Here is a 17,064-nt window from a genome sequence, read left to right on the forward strand (position 1 = left end):
AGAGAGAGAGAGATGAAGTAAGGCAATACCCCTTCTATACACCACCATCACTATACCCTCCTCCTCCTCTTCCTCTTCCTCCTCCTCCTCCTCCTCCACTTGTCTCCCACCACCTCAAGAACTCTCCCAATCTCTCCTAATCCATGTTGTGACACTTAACATCACACCAATCTTCCTCCTCCTCAACCCCTCCTTCAGGCAACTCCTTCAGGCACTTGCGCTCTCACCCTTCCTCAAAGCGGGTGGGACGCCAATCCATCCCCTCCCTCGGCCGCGTCATGAGATAGAGGAGCTAATTGGGCGGCGCCTTAGACCAGTCCTTTCTACCCCCATTTTTCATTCCTCCTTACTGGGAACCCAATTTGCAGACACATGTTGTTGCCTTTCACGTGTAGTTAGAGAGAGAGGGAGAGGGAGAGAGAGAGAGAGAGAGAGAGAGAGAGAGAGAGAGTATAATATATAGTATTGTAGATATTTATTACTTCTTATCCATTTCCATATATATAATCCTGAATGACTAATGCGTCTGGTCACACATCTCCAAACGAAACATATGAATAACAGTTGAATATAGACCTGACTCCCATATAAGAAGTGTATGCAAATTATCTCCCCTTAAGAATATTAAACAACCGTGGAGTAGAATTAGGTATCGTTGCTCATATTCCCTTACCTTTAAAGTTCAGAGTAAGACAACATCGATACTAAATGTTGATAAGAAAAAAACACTTACTAATAATACTCGATAATGGAAGTAATAAACACCTCACTAATAATGCCAATATAACTCCATAGCAACTTAACACACAGTAAAAACCACGACAATAATAAACACACACACACACACACACACACACACACACACACACACACACACACACACACACACACACACACACACACACACACACACACACACACACACACACACACACACACACACACACACACACCAAAAAAGTTACATGATCTTTATTTTCATCATCACTATTATTATTGAGATCTAAGAAAGAGCATGAAGGGAAAACATTGCCTTCAGTTTAAGATCATCCCTTTACTGCTGACCTCTCCTTGTCCTTCCACACACACACACATACAGCAAAAAAGTAGCGTTATCTTTATTTTCATTGTTATTGTTATCGAGATCCAGGACACGACATCAAAAGAAAACCATCCTTACCACATCAGTATCAGCGCTTTCCTCCTCCTCCCTTACAGCTGACCTCTCCTTGTCCCGTCTCTTCCAGGCTGCAAGAAGTCGCTAGCTCAGGGCGGGTTCTTCACGCGAGAGAAGGACTACTATTGCACTGATTGCTACCAAAAGAACTTCGGCCAGCGCTGCGCCACCTGCGGCCTCTTCGTGGAGGGCGAGGTGGTGTCCGCCCTCGGGAACTCCTACCATCAAAAGTGCTTCACGTGTGCTCGCTGCAGGTGTGTGGGGGTGGGGGTGGGGGGTGGGTCAAGGCTTCTATATGTCTCTTGTCTACATAATTCTCTCTCTCTCTCTCTCTCTCTCTCTCTCTCTCTCTCTCTCTCTCTCTCTCTCTCTCTCTCTCTCTCTCTCTCTCTCTCTCTCTCTCTCTCTCTCTCTCTCTCGCAGCAGGTTGGCCACAATATAAAAAAAAAATCCAACCGCGTCCCTTCATTCCAGAGAGACACGCCTTGCATTCCTCTGTCCTGTCCTTCCCTCCTCCTCTGAGCTATCGTTTCAGCCCTTCTTAGTCTTGTATTTATCTGTGTTAGGCTGTTGTTGTCCTTCCCTGTTGATATTCCTCTCATGGCCAACTCATAAATCAGTCTTTGATATTCTTCCGTGTGATCTGATGCGTGTATAGATGTTTAGTGTGATGTTACGGTTCCTCTGTGTCTAGTTAGTGTAGATTTTGGCCAGTAAAGCTATCAATCTATATCTATCCATCCATCCATCTATCTATCAATCAATCTTCGCTTATCTATATCTTCCTAGAGAGAGGGGAAAGTATAGTTTTTGATCTGTAAGTCTACCTTCCAATTTACTTAGCATTCTATCTGTATATCTCTCTATATATATTTGTATCTCTATCTATCTACCTATCTGTCAATCTTCACTTTCCTGTACCATTTCCTCCTTTTTTTCTTATTTTGCTTACTGAACCTGTTTTGTGTACCTGTCTCTAATTTACCTGTCCTTTGATAGACAGGGAGGAGAGTTACGTCTTGAAACTAATCTTTGACCATCATGTATTTCTCCCACTGAACCAGGACACAGTAATTCTACCAGCTATTTCACCCCAGATGTTATGCACTTCCCCTACTTTAACTTCTACTTCAGTTCGGTCACCATCGGCGCAACACATACGTTTCTTGATAGTCTAATCCATAATCATTTTTTACCCCAAACTTACATCCTTCATAGTTTCCAATCGTTTTTCCTTTATGAATACGTCAGTTCGGTCATCTCTACTCCATCGGGGCAACACACACGTTTCCTGATAGTTTAATCCACAATCATTTCACACTTTTCATCCCCTCTTAACACACGACCACTATAACTCCGCCCTCCGTCAACACCTCTGCTATTTCCTCTACCTTCCCACACACGTCAGTTCGAGCATCGCAACGACATACCTTTGATAATCTAGTTCATGATAATTTCACACTCTTTTTCGCCTCCTGACGCACGACCACTGCAGCGTCGCCCTCTGACAATAGATCCGTTCATTCCTCTGTCCCCCCTCGGCGTACCACATGCTGCGGTCTCGTACCTTGTCTCTGCAACGGGTCCGCCCCTGCCGAGCCTCATTCCGCCGCCATCTACCTGAGTTGCCCCCAGCCGTGTCCTCCTTCTCCTCCTCCTCCTACTCTTCTGTTTTCTTCTTCTTCTTCTACTTCTTCCTCCTCCTCCTCCTCCTCTTCTTCTTCTTCTTCTTCTTCTTCTTCATCTTCTACTTCTGGGTTGGACAGGCTATGAGTCTCTCCCACTCTCGACGATCGTGCACTCTCTCCTCCCAGCCCCAAGCCGTGTGTTTGTGGGTAATCTTTCTTGCATGTACACCGCTGGGCAGCATCAAAGGAGTCTCGTTCAGGGCTCAGAGGACCCCTGTGGCGGCAAGTATACAACGCCGAGCTCTAAGAGATGTGAGGAAAGAGTTGGGGGTCGTTGAAAATTTGTTACTTCTGGCATGGCATCCTTCGCCCACGCACAGTAGAGGATGAGGTGGTCTTTTCTTTGATGCGGCTCCGTGAAATGAATGTCGGAGAAAAATGCATATCGTTGAAATTTAGTTACGATGTTATATACTTTCGCTCAACAGCCAACGGAGAGGAATAGACGGTTCAGTAAAGCTTTTCCGGCTAAGCGATTGAATATTCCTCTCTTAAAAGTGGAGATAGACAGTTCACGGTATACTTTTTTTAATGAGGAGCAACATATTTTACGTTTGAGAGAGAGAGAGAGAGAGAGAGAGAGAGAGAGAGAGAGAGAGAGAGAGAGAGAGAGAGAGAGAGAGAGAGAGAGAGAGAGAGAGAGAGAGAGAGAGAGAGAGAGAGAGAGAGAGAGAGAGAGAGAGAGAGAGAGAGAGAGAGAGAGAGAGAGAGAGTGAGCTGAATGAGATTAGCGCGGAAGGCAATCTGATGACGTTTTTTTTTTTTTTTTTTTTTTTTTTTAGAGGTCGAAGAAAGAGGGCGCGTTTGTAACATTTATTAACTTCTTTTTCTTTCATTTATTTATTTATTAGTTTTTCTTTTATTCTTTGCTTCAGTGTAAGTTATTTTTCCCTATGATGTATGTTTTCTTATGCTCTGTAACCTTCTCGGCAAATATTCCTTCAACAAGTTTTCTTCTTCTTCTTCTTCTTCTTCTTTTACTTCGTCGTCTTGGTCTTCTCTTCTTCTTCTTCCTCTTCATCTTTCTGTTCTTCGTCGCCGTCTTCGTTTTCTCTTCGTCTTTTTCTTCTACTTCTTCTTCATCATCATCATCATCTTTCTGTTCTTCTTCGTCTTCTTCACGGTTGATAGATAACTGATAAGATCGTCCCGCCTTCTCTACCCTCACGCGTTTGGTTCCTCTGGCTGCAGACGGTGAACTCCTGCCTCGCATTCTCACCCATAAACATCTAGATTAACATCAACGTTTAATACCACTAAGCCGACATAAGTAAGAGAGCACAGATCCGCTTTTCTTCTTAGCCTGTCACCAGTTCGTCCTCTGCGTGAGTGGCCTGATCTGCTTATCTCCGAACTAATCGCGGCCTCCAGCTTATATAAGAAGTCTTTTTAATGCGTTATCTCACAGTCTGGCATTCCTGATAAAAGGTGTTCGTTTGCCCTGATGCGAGATTGTGAAACCCTCTCGCCACGCCTCGACAGATGTGTGGGATTGTGTAAGAATGTTGTGGTAGGTTTAATTAAAGGTTCAGAGCTAAGTTTTGAGGGTTATGCAACGGAGAGTTTGTTATCCTTTTTGTCTTATGCACCGGCGAATAGATTTTGCTCACACACCGGCCTCTTGCAGACTCCATACGTTCTTATGTTCTTATGTTCTCGTCTTAAGCACCGAAGAATAGATTTTGCTCACCCTTCTCGTCTTAAGCACCGAAGAATAGATTTTGCTCACCCTTCTCGTCTTAAGCACCGAAGAATAGATTTTGCTCACCCTTCTCGTCTTATGCACCGAAGGAGAGATTTTGCTTAACCTTCTTACCCTTGTTCCTCTTGTTTTACCGTCCAAGCCGACATAGAAATCGTGAAAGCTTCTCTACATCGACATTGGAAGGGTGGAAACATTACCTTAACTTTTTTTCCCCCTTTTTGTATGATTGATTTTCCAAAGTCCAAACCCTCTTAGAAAACCTAGCACCGTCTCTTGATCGAATGTTAAGTGTGTGGAAGGAATATTGTTCAGTCTCCCCAAATACAAGCCATCAAAGAAAACGATGGTGCCTTTACAACGAGAATTAGCAAGTGGAGAGAAAGGCCTGAATTTCTGCCTCAAACGATCGTAAAGAAACACCTTTGTCTGAGTACGGGGGACTTATAAAAGGTCAAAGAGAGGATCAATCGGGGTCTAATGAGTGTTTCTTTAGGTTCACGGTACAGAAGAAGGGCTAAACTACCACCAGGGTCGTAAAACTTCTCCTGGAAACGCCTTGTCAAATATGTGTTCTTGGGCGGCGAAATCTCATAATACGACCTTCAATGCCAAAAATAAGGATGCGATATGAGGAAGAATATATTTCCTGTCAGATGAGCTGCGATCTCTCCATCTCCCTTAAAATAAATCATGTTATCAAAGAGAGGGGGTCGCCATTCATGCCCCACTCCTCTACGCTCCTTCCCTCCCTGTTACGTCTCTGGTGCACGAGAGCCTGACCTTGCGTTTTCGTGCGAGGTGCCGCGTCACCCTCCACTGCCCAGAGCGGTGTGTTCGCCAACCAGTACACAGACCCTTCCAGTTAGGACTCGAACACCAAGAAACACCCGAGAAACATCCTGGAAACACCATACAGGCGAGCAAGAACCATCGGCCCAGTGTTCTCCCCGCCAGCCACCATAGGCATCAGGTTGAAGACTCGGGATAATTAGGATGAGGTTGAAAAATGAGAAGTCAGATTAAAGGTTCTTCGCAATTACCTTGATATTTTTTTCCTCAGCTCAATTTCGCTTTATTTCCTTGGCATGAATACTGATTAGAATACGGAACGGCGAACATTCTAAACGGCGTGAGCATGCGTCTGGCTGGCTGGAAGAGCGTTCCTGGCTGCGCTGAACGGTATCACGCTCGTCTTTCTTTACATTCGCGGGCGAGAAACGCGAATGTGGACTGACGAAGCAACCCGAGCACGAGCACAAGGTTGATTTATTCTCCCCTCCCCAGAAAACTAATGTTCACTCATCAAAAACTTGCGTGGTATTCTGGAAAGAGAAATAACAGTTTTGGTTGCATTTTTTTATGGTTAATGAAAGCTCTGTGTCGTATTCCCACGATTCATTTGCCATTTCCTCGTTAATATTTTATACACCTATATTTTTTATCATACAGAAAGGCTTTATTGGTTTTCATGGAAACTATCAGATATTCCCTTTTGATCTCCCATCCACCATTCAACTTTCAACCTTATTTTTTTTTTCTGACGCCCGGCACACATCACCATTCTCTCTCGTGTTCCCTTCCTGACGCGGCCTTTCCTGCCCCCACAGACAGCCCTTCCCGACCGGGGAGCGCGTCACCTACACAGGGAAGGAGTGCCTCTGCCAGCGATGCCTCCACATCCCCGTCGTGGACTCCCAGTCGCCCAGCCGCTCCCCGACCACCGCCGGCCCGAGTAAGTACCCAAATGGCCCCTTGCCTCGCCCCTTCATGCCCTGACCTGCTCCTGTGCCCGTTTGCTTGCAGATGACAGAGGCCGTTGAGTCATGTACTTGTAGCCTCAGCCTCCACAGCTGCACCCCGGAAAATTCTGCCCCAACCATCCTACCCCAAACGTAAAGATTGATGATGGTGAAGTTGACAGATAGATGAACCATACTCTTACTCCTCCTCCTGCTACTCTTACTACTGCTAATGCTAATGCTATTACTACTGCCGCTACTCCCGCTACTCTGATGCTACTTACTCCTTCCACCACCCCCATGGCTACTCCTACTCTCACCCCCTCTACCGCTACCATCTAATCTCGTTCGTGGCCCGGCGTTTGCTGGAATTGACACCGTGGTTTTCCTGTCCACATGGCTGCCCAGATCATCACCACCACCACCTCCACCACCCGCCAGACACTTCCCCGACACAACAAAAGGCTCCTTCTCCCTCCCAGCAGGCTTCGTGCCCCCAGCAGGAGCCAGCCTCTCAACACCAAGTATCCTCCCCCCGCGTTCCGCCGTCCCAAAGTCAGGCCTCCTCCCGTTCCTCCTCCACCTCCTCTGCATCCCTTCTGAAGAGCCCCCGACCCCACCCACGCCCCCCGCAGCAACCCCCGACGTCTGTTTTGCGGAAGACTCATCTGTCCCCCAAGAGCTCCTCATCCTCCTGCTCCTCCCCGCGTGTTCCTTCCCCCAAACGGGTTCACTATTCCCCTAGCTTGGCTTCTACGCATCAGATGTCCCCTGTGGCTCCTCCTCCTTCCCCTTACTTGTCCCTTTCCCCTCGTTCTCCCGCCCGTCGCATGCCCCCTTCCCCTCGTCTGCCTCCTGCCCACCCTCACTCCTACCTCCACCCGTCTACCTCGATCCAAATTCCCATTCCACTGCAGCCCGCAAGGACGAGACACCCCCACACCACCACCACCACCTCCGTAGCTAAATCAAGTCCTGTCCTTCGCCCGAAAACCTTATCTCAGTGTGCCTCCCTCCCCTCCACCACCACCACCACCTCCACCACCTCCACCTCCACCAGTACCTTGCCCCCAGAACCCTCAACAGGTCAGAGTTTCTCCAAATGCCAAGTTCTCGTCCCCAAACTCGTCCCTTTCAAAGGTTAGGCCTCCCAACATTGGCCCTACCTAGTCTTCTTTGTCATTTTTTTAGCTATAGTTTCCCCTGTTTCTCGTTTTCTTTGGTGCTTGTGTCAGTGATCGCTATGGCCGCTGCTGTTGGTGTTCCCTCTCCGTCCTCCCATTTTCCCTCTCGTAGTGTCGTGGTGCTGTTCTTACTGTCCCACCTGCACTAGCCTAGCATCGTGTGGCGCACCTGACGAGATGGATGTAAACAAACCCTTTCCCTTTACTCTCAGTCTCAAGCGTTGTGGTGTTTTGATTCTAAGCTTCTTTTACGTGTCTCCGTGTGTCTGGTCTGGTTTGGTCTGGTCTGGTTCCTTCACTCTCACCTCGTGCACCGTTGTATTTGTCACATAACAATACCTTTGATACCTGTGTTTGCCAGATATATAATTAAAGGTAGGCATTTAGAGGATAGAGGCATTTTAAGGAATAGGACAATAGTGTTAGTGGTGAGATTAGCTTAGTCAGTCTCCTTGTTAGTGAGGCTTCGGTAACAACTCAAAACAAAAGAAACAGAAAATATATGAAGGTACTGGTTTAGTATTTGCTTAGACTAATGACTATAGATAAATCTCTCCCCCTGAACAGAAAGAATAGAAAACAGGATACATGAAGGTACTGGGTTTGTATTTGCTTAGCCTAATAACGCCATGGATGAGCCTCACCCTGAATACAAGTGTTACTGACGAGTAAAATGGAACATGGATGATATCTAGGAGGATAATTATGTAACTATCATTATTTTATCATTGTATCTCATCTCAAACCACACACACTAAACCAGAAAAAAGTTGGAAAGTTTCGTTTAGTCGGCGCAACATCTGTGGTCATATGCCGGAGAGAGACAGGAGGGGAAGGAATTATAGGAGAAAGGAACAGACCCCAGGAGACGGGACACAACCCCCGATTAATACCTGTACTAAACCAGAAAACCATAACACTTCAATACTGACATTTTGCCTACACCCAATCCATAACCGTATCCATGGCGTCGTGTTCCCGCGTAAATAAACCATGAATGCAATGAGAGAAAAAAATCGCATTCCTGGTTCACAAAGACTGGTCACACAGGGATTATAGTCTGACCCGGGGCGCCATAACGGATGGGAACAGAGAGGATGAGGAGAATAGAAGATGGGAAGGGAAGAGAAGGAGAAGAGGAGAGAAAGCAGAGGGAAGAGAGTCTGGGGGGCAGGGGACGAAGCAGGACAGAGCCTACCCATGAAGTTGATTTGAAGAGAGGTGTGAGAAGAAGAGGAAGAGAAGGAGGGGGGATGAGAGGAAGAGAAAGAAGGAGGGGAAGGGTAAGAGGGGAGGAAGAGAAAGAGGTAGGGAGGGGTTAGACTAGAGGAAGAGGAGGAGAGGAGAGAAGAAGAAGGAAGGAGATGGAAGGAAAGGGGAGAGGAAGAGAAAGAGAGAGAAAGGGGAGGAGTTTAAGAAGAGAAAGAGGTAGGGAGAGGTTAGACTAGAGGAAAAAGGAAGGAAGAGATGGAAGGGAAGGGATTAGACTAGAGGAAGAAAAGAAATCAGGAAGCAGAGGGTAGGAGACACCGCGGGACACACAGAGTCGACCCGTAAAGTTAATTTGAATATGCAGTGACCGAAGCTTTGCAGGCGCCGGGCAGATCGTAAATGGAACAGCACTGGGTCTGCTTATGCCGGGCGACGGACGGGAGGCGTGACCAGGCATACGGGCACCCGCTTGGCTTCCTCTTGCCGGCCGTGCATATCTGTTGAATCATACATTTCCATCTCTTAAGGGGGGATATAGTGGATTTTTTTTTTTTTTTTTTTTTTTTTTTTTTTTTTTTTGGGCGTATACAAAGGTTCAGGAATAGAAGTTTTTTCTGTCGGGTTTAGCGTTGGTATTATTATTATTATTATTATTATTATTATTATTATTATTATTATTATTATTATTATTATCGTGTGTTTTAGGGATCAGTGATGTAAAGTATATTATTATTTTTTTTTATGTTTGTTTGTGTTTGTGTTTGTTTGTGTTCGTTGTTATACTTGATGTTTGGTGCGTGGAAAGAGACGCAATGTAGAAGAGGAGATCATTCTGTCTATTTGCGAGACTTAGCCTATTAACTGTCTCTCTCTCTCTCTCTCTCTCTCTCTCTCTCTCTCTCTCTCTCTCGTGACCGGCGTGGGTGTGAGGCCAAGCATTGCACTGGTACCGTTTCGAGGGCTGAGTTGCATAATCATCCGCCTTACATAACCGCGCTCCTGCAAAGATTAAAAGCTCCGTGCAAAGGTCCGCAAAGATTAATATGTGAACTGTGAGTGCGAGGAAGCGTTGAGAGTATTGAATGATGAAGTGAACGAATGGAATCAATTAGGAAAAGCCTCTTAGTGGTTCTAGGAAAAAATAAATCATATATATATATCTCCTCGTTTTTATTTTATTTGTTAGTTAGGAAATATAAGCCTCAATCTGGTATGGCGAATTATCTTCTACGTCAGCATTTCTTGATTTATTTACTTGTTTATTTTCATGTTTGTTTACTGTTTTATTGGTAACATGAGCATGATGGTCAATTGCAAGTGTTTGTTTGACCTACGCACGACTTAACGTTTACTCAACAACAACAGTAACAACATTAACCTCTAAAACAACAAGCAAACAGACCATACAAACAGACACAAGAGCAAACAAACAGCAACGTAAGGTCGTGAGCTCATCCCATCCCACACACGGGCAGCCCTCTCTCCCCTTCCCTTCCCTCCCTCTCTCTCCCTGAACACACACACACACACACACACACACACACACACACACACACACACACGTTTGCCCAACCAACACCTCGTTACCTGTTCGCCTTTCACACCTGCGCCAATCCTTGTGTACAGGTATGTGCGTCGCTTTTAATTAACGGTCACGCCCACCCCGGCTGCCGCGTGAGAAGGTACGGACGGCAGGTGAGAGCGATGATTAGATGAGGCCCTGGAGTTATCGCTGTATCGGAATGTGTGTGTGTGTGTTTGTTTGGAAGGGGGCAGAGGGAGGGAGGGGAGGGAGAGGGAGGGTTACTTGAGGGGTAGGGGAGAGGATAGGGAGGATTACGTGGAGGGGAGGGGAGGAGAGAGGGGTTACGTTGGGAGGAAGGGAGGGAGGAGGGAGGGTAACGCGCGTGTGTGTGTGTGTGGGAGAGAGAGAGAGAGAGAGAGAGAGAGAGAGAGAGAGAGAGAGAGAGAGAGAGAGAGAGAGAGAGAGAGAGAGAGAGCAGAACCCCCCACAACAAAAATGATACAAATAATTTAATTGAAAAACCTCCGGTAATTTTTTTGCTCCTGTTAAAATAATAATAAAAAGAAATATATATGGCGGAACGGAGATTAAGTTTTGTTCCAGAGGTGTGTGTGTGTGTGTGTGTGTGTGTGTGTGTGTGTGTGTGTGTGTGTGTGTGTGTGTGTGTGTGTGTGTGTGTGTGTGTGTGTTGACCTCCGGAAATTATTATGGTGAGGTGTAATTCGGCGTGACCCTTGACCTCGTGTTAAAGAAAAGCATAAATGAAAATGAACTGCAGAAGCTAACCTGACCTGCATTGACAAGCTAAAGAAGAAAGAAAATAACAGGAAATCGTGCCAGAATATATTTTAATTCATTCATTCATTATTTCATACATTTAAAATCGAAGGTCACTTAGGATAGAGATTGCTACTTTCTTTTTCTCTTGTGTAATTGATTAACATGTCATTAGTATTAGAAAAAGATATCGTTTGTAAATATGCTTACTCTCTCTCTCTCTCTCTCTCTCTCTCTCTCTCTCTCTCTCTCTCTCTCTCTCTCTCTCTCTCTCTCTCTCACACACACACATACACACAGCAGCTGCACCGTCTCCCCCTCTTCCCTTCCCACTCTCTTCCTCTCCCTCTCCCTCCCTCCCTCTCCCTCCCTCGCTTTCTATGTATATCTATGTAAAGCCTCCCCCCCTTCCTTGCACACCTGCCTAAATGCTTCTTCTGGCGCCAGGTGTTCCGCTTCCCACGCCATATCTCCCCCTTCACCTTCCTACAGACTCGCCTTCCTTCCTTCCTTAGTAGCGGAGACTCGACAATTGTTTTAGTCACCGTGAAAAAGACGCGTTCTCTGTTATGCCTCTCCTCCTGTTTTCGTTTTTTTTTCTTTCTTGTTTTGTATGTTGTTGTTTTTTTATACCTGTGTTTGTTTATCTGTTTGCCTATTATCTGCCCATCGACCTATTCACTCGTATTCCTGAATCTATCAATATCTATCTATTTAGTATCTATCGACAGCAGATATTCGTTAAAAGGTCGATTTTATGCTATAGTAATCTATGCTAATGCGTTCCACTGAAAACTAAGATAAATCGACAAAGAAAACCGTATTCATGTAACGCTTATTTTATTATCATGCATTCAAAATATCGATCCGTACTTCTTTTTTAAACACTAATATCTACAATGTATATCCATCAACTCTATGGGCCGTTTTACAAGATATGTCCAAGTTCACATATTTGACAACGCTTTCGTAGGTGTTGGGGTCATTTCCAGGAGTAGTTTTATGGCCCTGGTGATAGTTTGACCCTTCCTCTGTACCGTGAACCTAAAATGCTACTCATGAGAACTCGACTGATCCCCTTTTCGACCTCTGGAAATAGTTGACTTGAGGGCCGAAAGCGTCTGACAATACCAACCTATCTATCTATATGCTATTTATCTTTTTATCTTCATCCGTTCGTCTGTGTGCTCCATTTATCTAACTATGCCTGTAGGTTCATTATATATTTGGCCTCACGAATTGAAACATGCGTTGAAAGGAGTGTTTGATGAAAGTGGGAATTTTCTCGTTATTCTTTTGTTTACGTAGCTTCCCGTTTTCAGTGCAGAGAGAGAGAGAGAGAGAGAGAGAGAGAGAGAGAGAGAGAGAGAGAGAGAGAGAGAGAGAGAGAGAGAGAGAGAGAGAGAGAGAGAGATGAAGGGAAGTGGTGGAATGAAAAGGAAGAAAAAAAGAATGCCAGAGAGAGAGAGAGAGAGAGAGAGAGAGAGAGAGAGAGAGAGAGAGCCCACCTGTTCCTCCTGAATGTGGGCGGCCAGGTGTAATTTGAAGCAGAGCGAATAACGGCACCAAACAAATCTTTTTCTTCTTCTTCTTAGAGAGAGAGAGAGAGAGGGAGAGAGAGAGAGAGAGAGAGAGAGAGAGAGAGATTCATGACACGTTTTTTTTTCTTCTATTTTTTTTTTTTTTTTTTCCTCTGCTTCATCTTCGTCAATATCATTAAGTTCCACGTTTCAACACCTGCAGTTCAGTCATTATATCTCTCTCTCTCTCTCTCTTACTGTTGTTGCTGTTGATGTTTTCTTTCATAATTCTTCCACTTAAAATCTAGCTGTGTGTGTGTGTGTGTGTGTGTGTGTGTGTGTGTGTGTGTGTGTCATTTCCTTCATTTCACTCCCGTCACGTCATTTATCATTTCAAAACGCATCTCTTATCTATTTTTCTTTCTCCTTCTTTCTCCCCGTGATTGACAAATGCCTGCAATTCGTCCATCAGTCGTAATTCCAAGACAATTATCTCGTCTCTCCGTGACTGACAAATTCCTATGATTATTTTTTTAACCAGGAGACATGTTGGGAAAGCTTTGATATTGGCCTACTAATATTTTTGTGTGTGCGTGTGTGTGTGTGTGTATGCGTGTGTGTGCGTGTGCCATCCAACCGCAAGGAAATTATATCCTCCGCAGATGCTTTTGGCTAACGACCCTCGCCTTTCCTTTTTGGGTAATCATTTTCACGCCTCTCGCTTTGGGTTTGGGTAATTTTTGTTTTGTGTGTAATTTCCCGGCCGACAGATGTTTCAGATTAATTGATGTTTCGTCTTATCTCCTCGACTTTCTTCCGAGGTTTTCATTTTTTTATAACTTTCCTTTTGTTTAAACTATCGCCAGATGCTCCGATTAAATGATGTTTCTTGTATAGCTTTGTGGGAAGGATGTCATTTTCTTACATTTCTTCCGCATGAAAGTAGTTTTGAATCTATGTATCTATATCTATCTATCTATCTAGAGTGCCTATATATTCGAAGTCATTATATCCATATAGCTTTCTATCTCCCCTCTTACATCTCTATTTCTACCTACCTATTCATATCTATAAATATACATCTATATAGAGAGAGTACCTACCGATATACTGGGAGGTATATCTATCTATCTATCTATCTATCTATCTATTTCCCTCCCACACGCACACTTTTTTCCAACGGGGTAACTAACCAGCGAAAAACAGCCCCATCTCATCTCCCTCCAGCGGCAATATCGCGTTAAAGGTTGCCTGCCTGCCTGCCGCGCGGCGCTCCCTGGCTGGCTGGCACACTCGTTGGTTGGCTTCCTTCCTCCCCTTCCCTGCGGCCTCGTACAGCCGTGCCAGAATCATTAAGGATGTCGTACGCGCCTAATAGTTGGCTCACGACCTATTACGGGCAGGAAGAGAGAGAGAGAGAGAGAGAGAGAGAGAGAGAGAGAGAGAGAGAGAGAGAGAGAGAGAGAGAGAGAGAGAGAGAGAGAGAGAGAGAGAGAGAGAGAGACCACAGGAAAGGAGAAAGGAGACGGTACCGACCATAATTATATAATGCAAATGATACACACACACACACACACACACACACACACACACACACACACTTTACATACATCACCACCGTCCCTTCGCTTCTCCATTACCTCACCACCACCACCACCACCACCTTCACCACCACCTTCACCCCCCCCACTTAAATATGCCTTTTCTCCCCTCTCCTTATGGGACAATGGTTGCAAGTCACTCTTATAATCCTCAAGTGTTTCATGTAGCATACTTTTGTGTTGCTGTTGTGTTGTTCTTCCTTTGATGCAACACACGACAATACGTAGGTCATAAGGCAAAAGGTATTGTTTTTTTAAGTAGTTATTTTTTTTGTGTGTGTTTTGTGTTGAATGTGATGTTGTGTTTCATGTGTTGTGGATTTTGTGTTTCTTCTCCCTCTTTGCTACTTTCATTCTTTCTGTGTATCTGTCTGTCTGTCTGTTGGTTTGTCTGTGTATCTCTGAATTCTTATATCTTTTTTTATATTATTTTCCTTTTGTCCTGTTTTCTGTCTGTCTGTGTCTGTTTGTGTATATCTGTCTGTCTGTCTGTCTTTCTTTATCTATCCGTATCTCTGTACCGATATATAATTTTCCTATACTTTGTTTCCTTTTCTTTTTTTACATTTTTCTTAACGTGAAATTGACAAAGAAAAACAAAAGATGATTGGAATTTGTTATGTTCATTTGCGTGAAAGTTTTGAATCTCTCTCTCTCTCTCTCTCTCCCCTATGATTGTTTTGCCAGTTTCCGTAATGTGGGTAAGTTTCGCTGTTTACTTTCCCCAGAGTTTCCCTTCCTCTCTTTCTCCCTTTCCCCTTCCTCCTTCCTCCCTCCTCTACCCGCCAATTTCCCTTTTTCCCCGGCAATTCAGCTTTCACTGTCATTTTCATTCATTTTACTGACGTATGTCACATTTCGGCTCCCTGTTTTTGCGTCTATGTCTTGCTTTCGTCTTTTTTTCTTCGTTTTTTTAATTTTTCCTTTTTCTCTCATTTGTTGCTATTTTTTTATGTTTATATTCTGTCTTTATTATTTGTGTTTTTCTTTCTGCTTGTCTTTTGTTTATATTAAGTGTTTTTTTAGTTTATTTTCTTCTTGTCTGCTTCTATTATCCGTTTTTTTTTTTCTTTCTTTTCTCTATTCTCTTCTTTACTGCGTCCATTTCTGTTTCTCTTTCATCATCTTCGTCCCTTCAACATGTCACGATATATTATTTTTTTACCTTAGTCCTCCTCTACTCTTTTTTCTTTCTTTCTTCATATAAACAGCAACTTACTCCTGTCTGTCTATCTGTGTCGGTCTTTCTCCTTGCTTGCTTGTTTGTTTACCTGTTAGCCTATTCGTCTTCGAGAAAGCACAACAGAGGTAGATTTGTTTTGGCTTTCATATCTCCCAACCACAGGATCGTACTTTCTCTTCCTTTCTCCTCCTCCTCCTCTTCTTCCTCTCACCCATTTGCCACTCTGTAATTTTCGCCCCGTCTTTGAAAACATTATTATTAGCATGATTACGCTTTTAGTTCGCTCTTTGTCGTCGTGTTGAGAGTAATAGGCCTATGTAAACGTGTGTGTGTGTGTGTGTGTGTGTGTGTGTGGCGTATTGTTATGACTCATCCTCTCTCTCTCTCTCTCTCTCTCTCTCTCTCTCTCTCTCTCTCTCTCTCTCAAACTGTGTGTTGTTCTTGTACCTGCCGTGGGAGTCTCAAGACGAGTGTGGGATCGAGTTTAAACGTTTTTTCCCTCCGTGTCTTGCTCCTAAATAAGCCTTCACATTCTCTTCATAACACGTAGTACAATATAACAGAAAGACCACCACATTCCTATTCCTTCCTTCATCCTTCCATCTTTCGTTCCTAATTGAGTAAAGAAGGAGAAAGAGAGGTATTACAAATTTTGACTATTCCGTTCACTGTTTGGGCGTCGAAGGGCTTGGCTACTCTTTGAAGGATAAGAAGAGGGTCAGATTGTGGTTTAAAGGGGGCTTAATAGGTTGTCATTAAGAGGGGCTATGTTACTGTATGCTAGGTTAGACAAGGTTATCAGTTAAAAGAGGCTGTATAGAGAGAATTTTAGGCTATTATTTAAGGAGGCTTGGTTTCTTTCAGCTATTGTATTACGTATTGAAAGGTTGGTGTATAGAGTCACATTATAAAGAGCTGAGTTACCGTGGGAGGCTTAGTAACCGTTTGGAGGGGGTCAGGTTACCGTGTTAGAAGGTTACGCCATTATTGACACGTGGTAACAGAACTTGGCCGTGTTTGTGTTGCCAGTGGCCGGAGCAGTGCGGTTACATAGCTATAAGTAGGTGTTTGCCGTGTGTTGTGTTGCTGTATCTGTCTGCTAATCGTTGCATTTCCCTGCTATTCGTTCTGTTTGTTCTCTATTTCGTTGTTTTCGTTCGTCATTTGTTTTCTTTGTTCTCCGTTTCGTTGTTTTCGTTCTTCATTTGTTTTCTTTGTTCTCTATTTCGTAGTATTCGTTCGTCATTTGTTTTCTTTGTTCTCTGTTTCGTTGTTTTCACTCGTCATTTGTTTTCTTTGTTCTCTGTTTCGTAGTATTCGCTCGTCATTTGTTTTCTTTGTTCTCTATTTCGTTGTTTTCGCTCGTCATTTGTTTTCTTTGTTCTCTATTTCGTAGTATTCGTTCGTCTTTTGTTTTCTTTTTTCTCCGTTTCGTTGTTTTCGTTCGTCATTTGTTTTATTCGTTCATTCTTTCGTTGCATGAGTTCGCTTTTCGTTGTATCACTTCGTCATTTGCTGCATCTGTTCGCTATTCGTTGTATCAATTTACCATTCGCTATATTTCTTCTCCATTCGTTGCATCGCTCGGGGAAGGTAAATCTAACCCTTTTCCTCTACCTTCATGCGGTCGGGAATTGCTCTGAAGAATCTACAAGAGCAGTTTTGGTATTTTTATGTTTCCCGCTTTCAGAGACGCGAAATCACACACGTCTTGGCAAATTCCTCGTTATTCATAGTGTTATTTTGCGGGCCT

At 44.1% G+C, this 17,064-nt stretch overlaps 1 protein-coding gene across 1 annotated transcript in view; it reads left to right on the forward strand.

The window, feature by feature from the left end:
- The window catches only part of LOC126987488 (actin-binding LIM protein 1-like), a 110,381-nt gene that overhangs the window by 55,440 nt on the left and 37,877 nt on the right, over positions 1-17,064 (forward strand). The window contains exons 4-5 of the mRNA XM_050844454.1: positions 1,248-1,431; positions 6,178-6,302. Of these exons, the coding sequence (XP_050700411.1) occupies positions 1,248-1,431; positions 6,178-6,302 (309 nt within the window). The remainder of the gene's footprint in view (positions 1-1,247; positions 1,432-6,177; positions 6,303-17,064) is intronic.

This window comes from Eriocheir sinensis, chromosome 65 (genome assembly GCF_024679095.1).
Source record: "Eriocheir sinensis breed Jianghai 21 chromosome 65, ASM2467909v1, whole genome shotgun sequence".
Lineage (NCBI taxonomy): Eukaryota > Metazoa > Arthropoda > Malacostraca > Decapoda > Varunidae > Eriocheir > Eriocheir sinensis.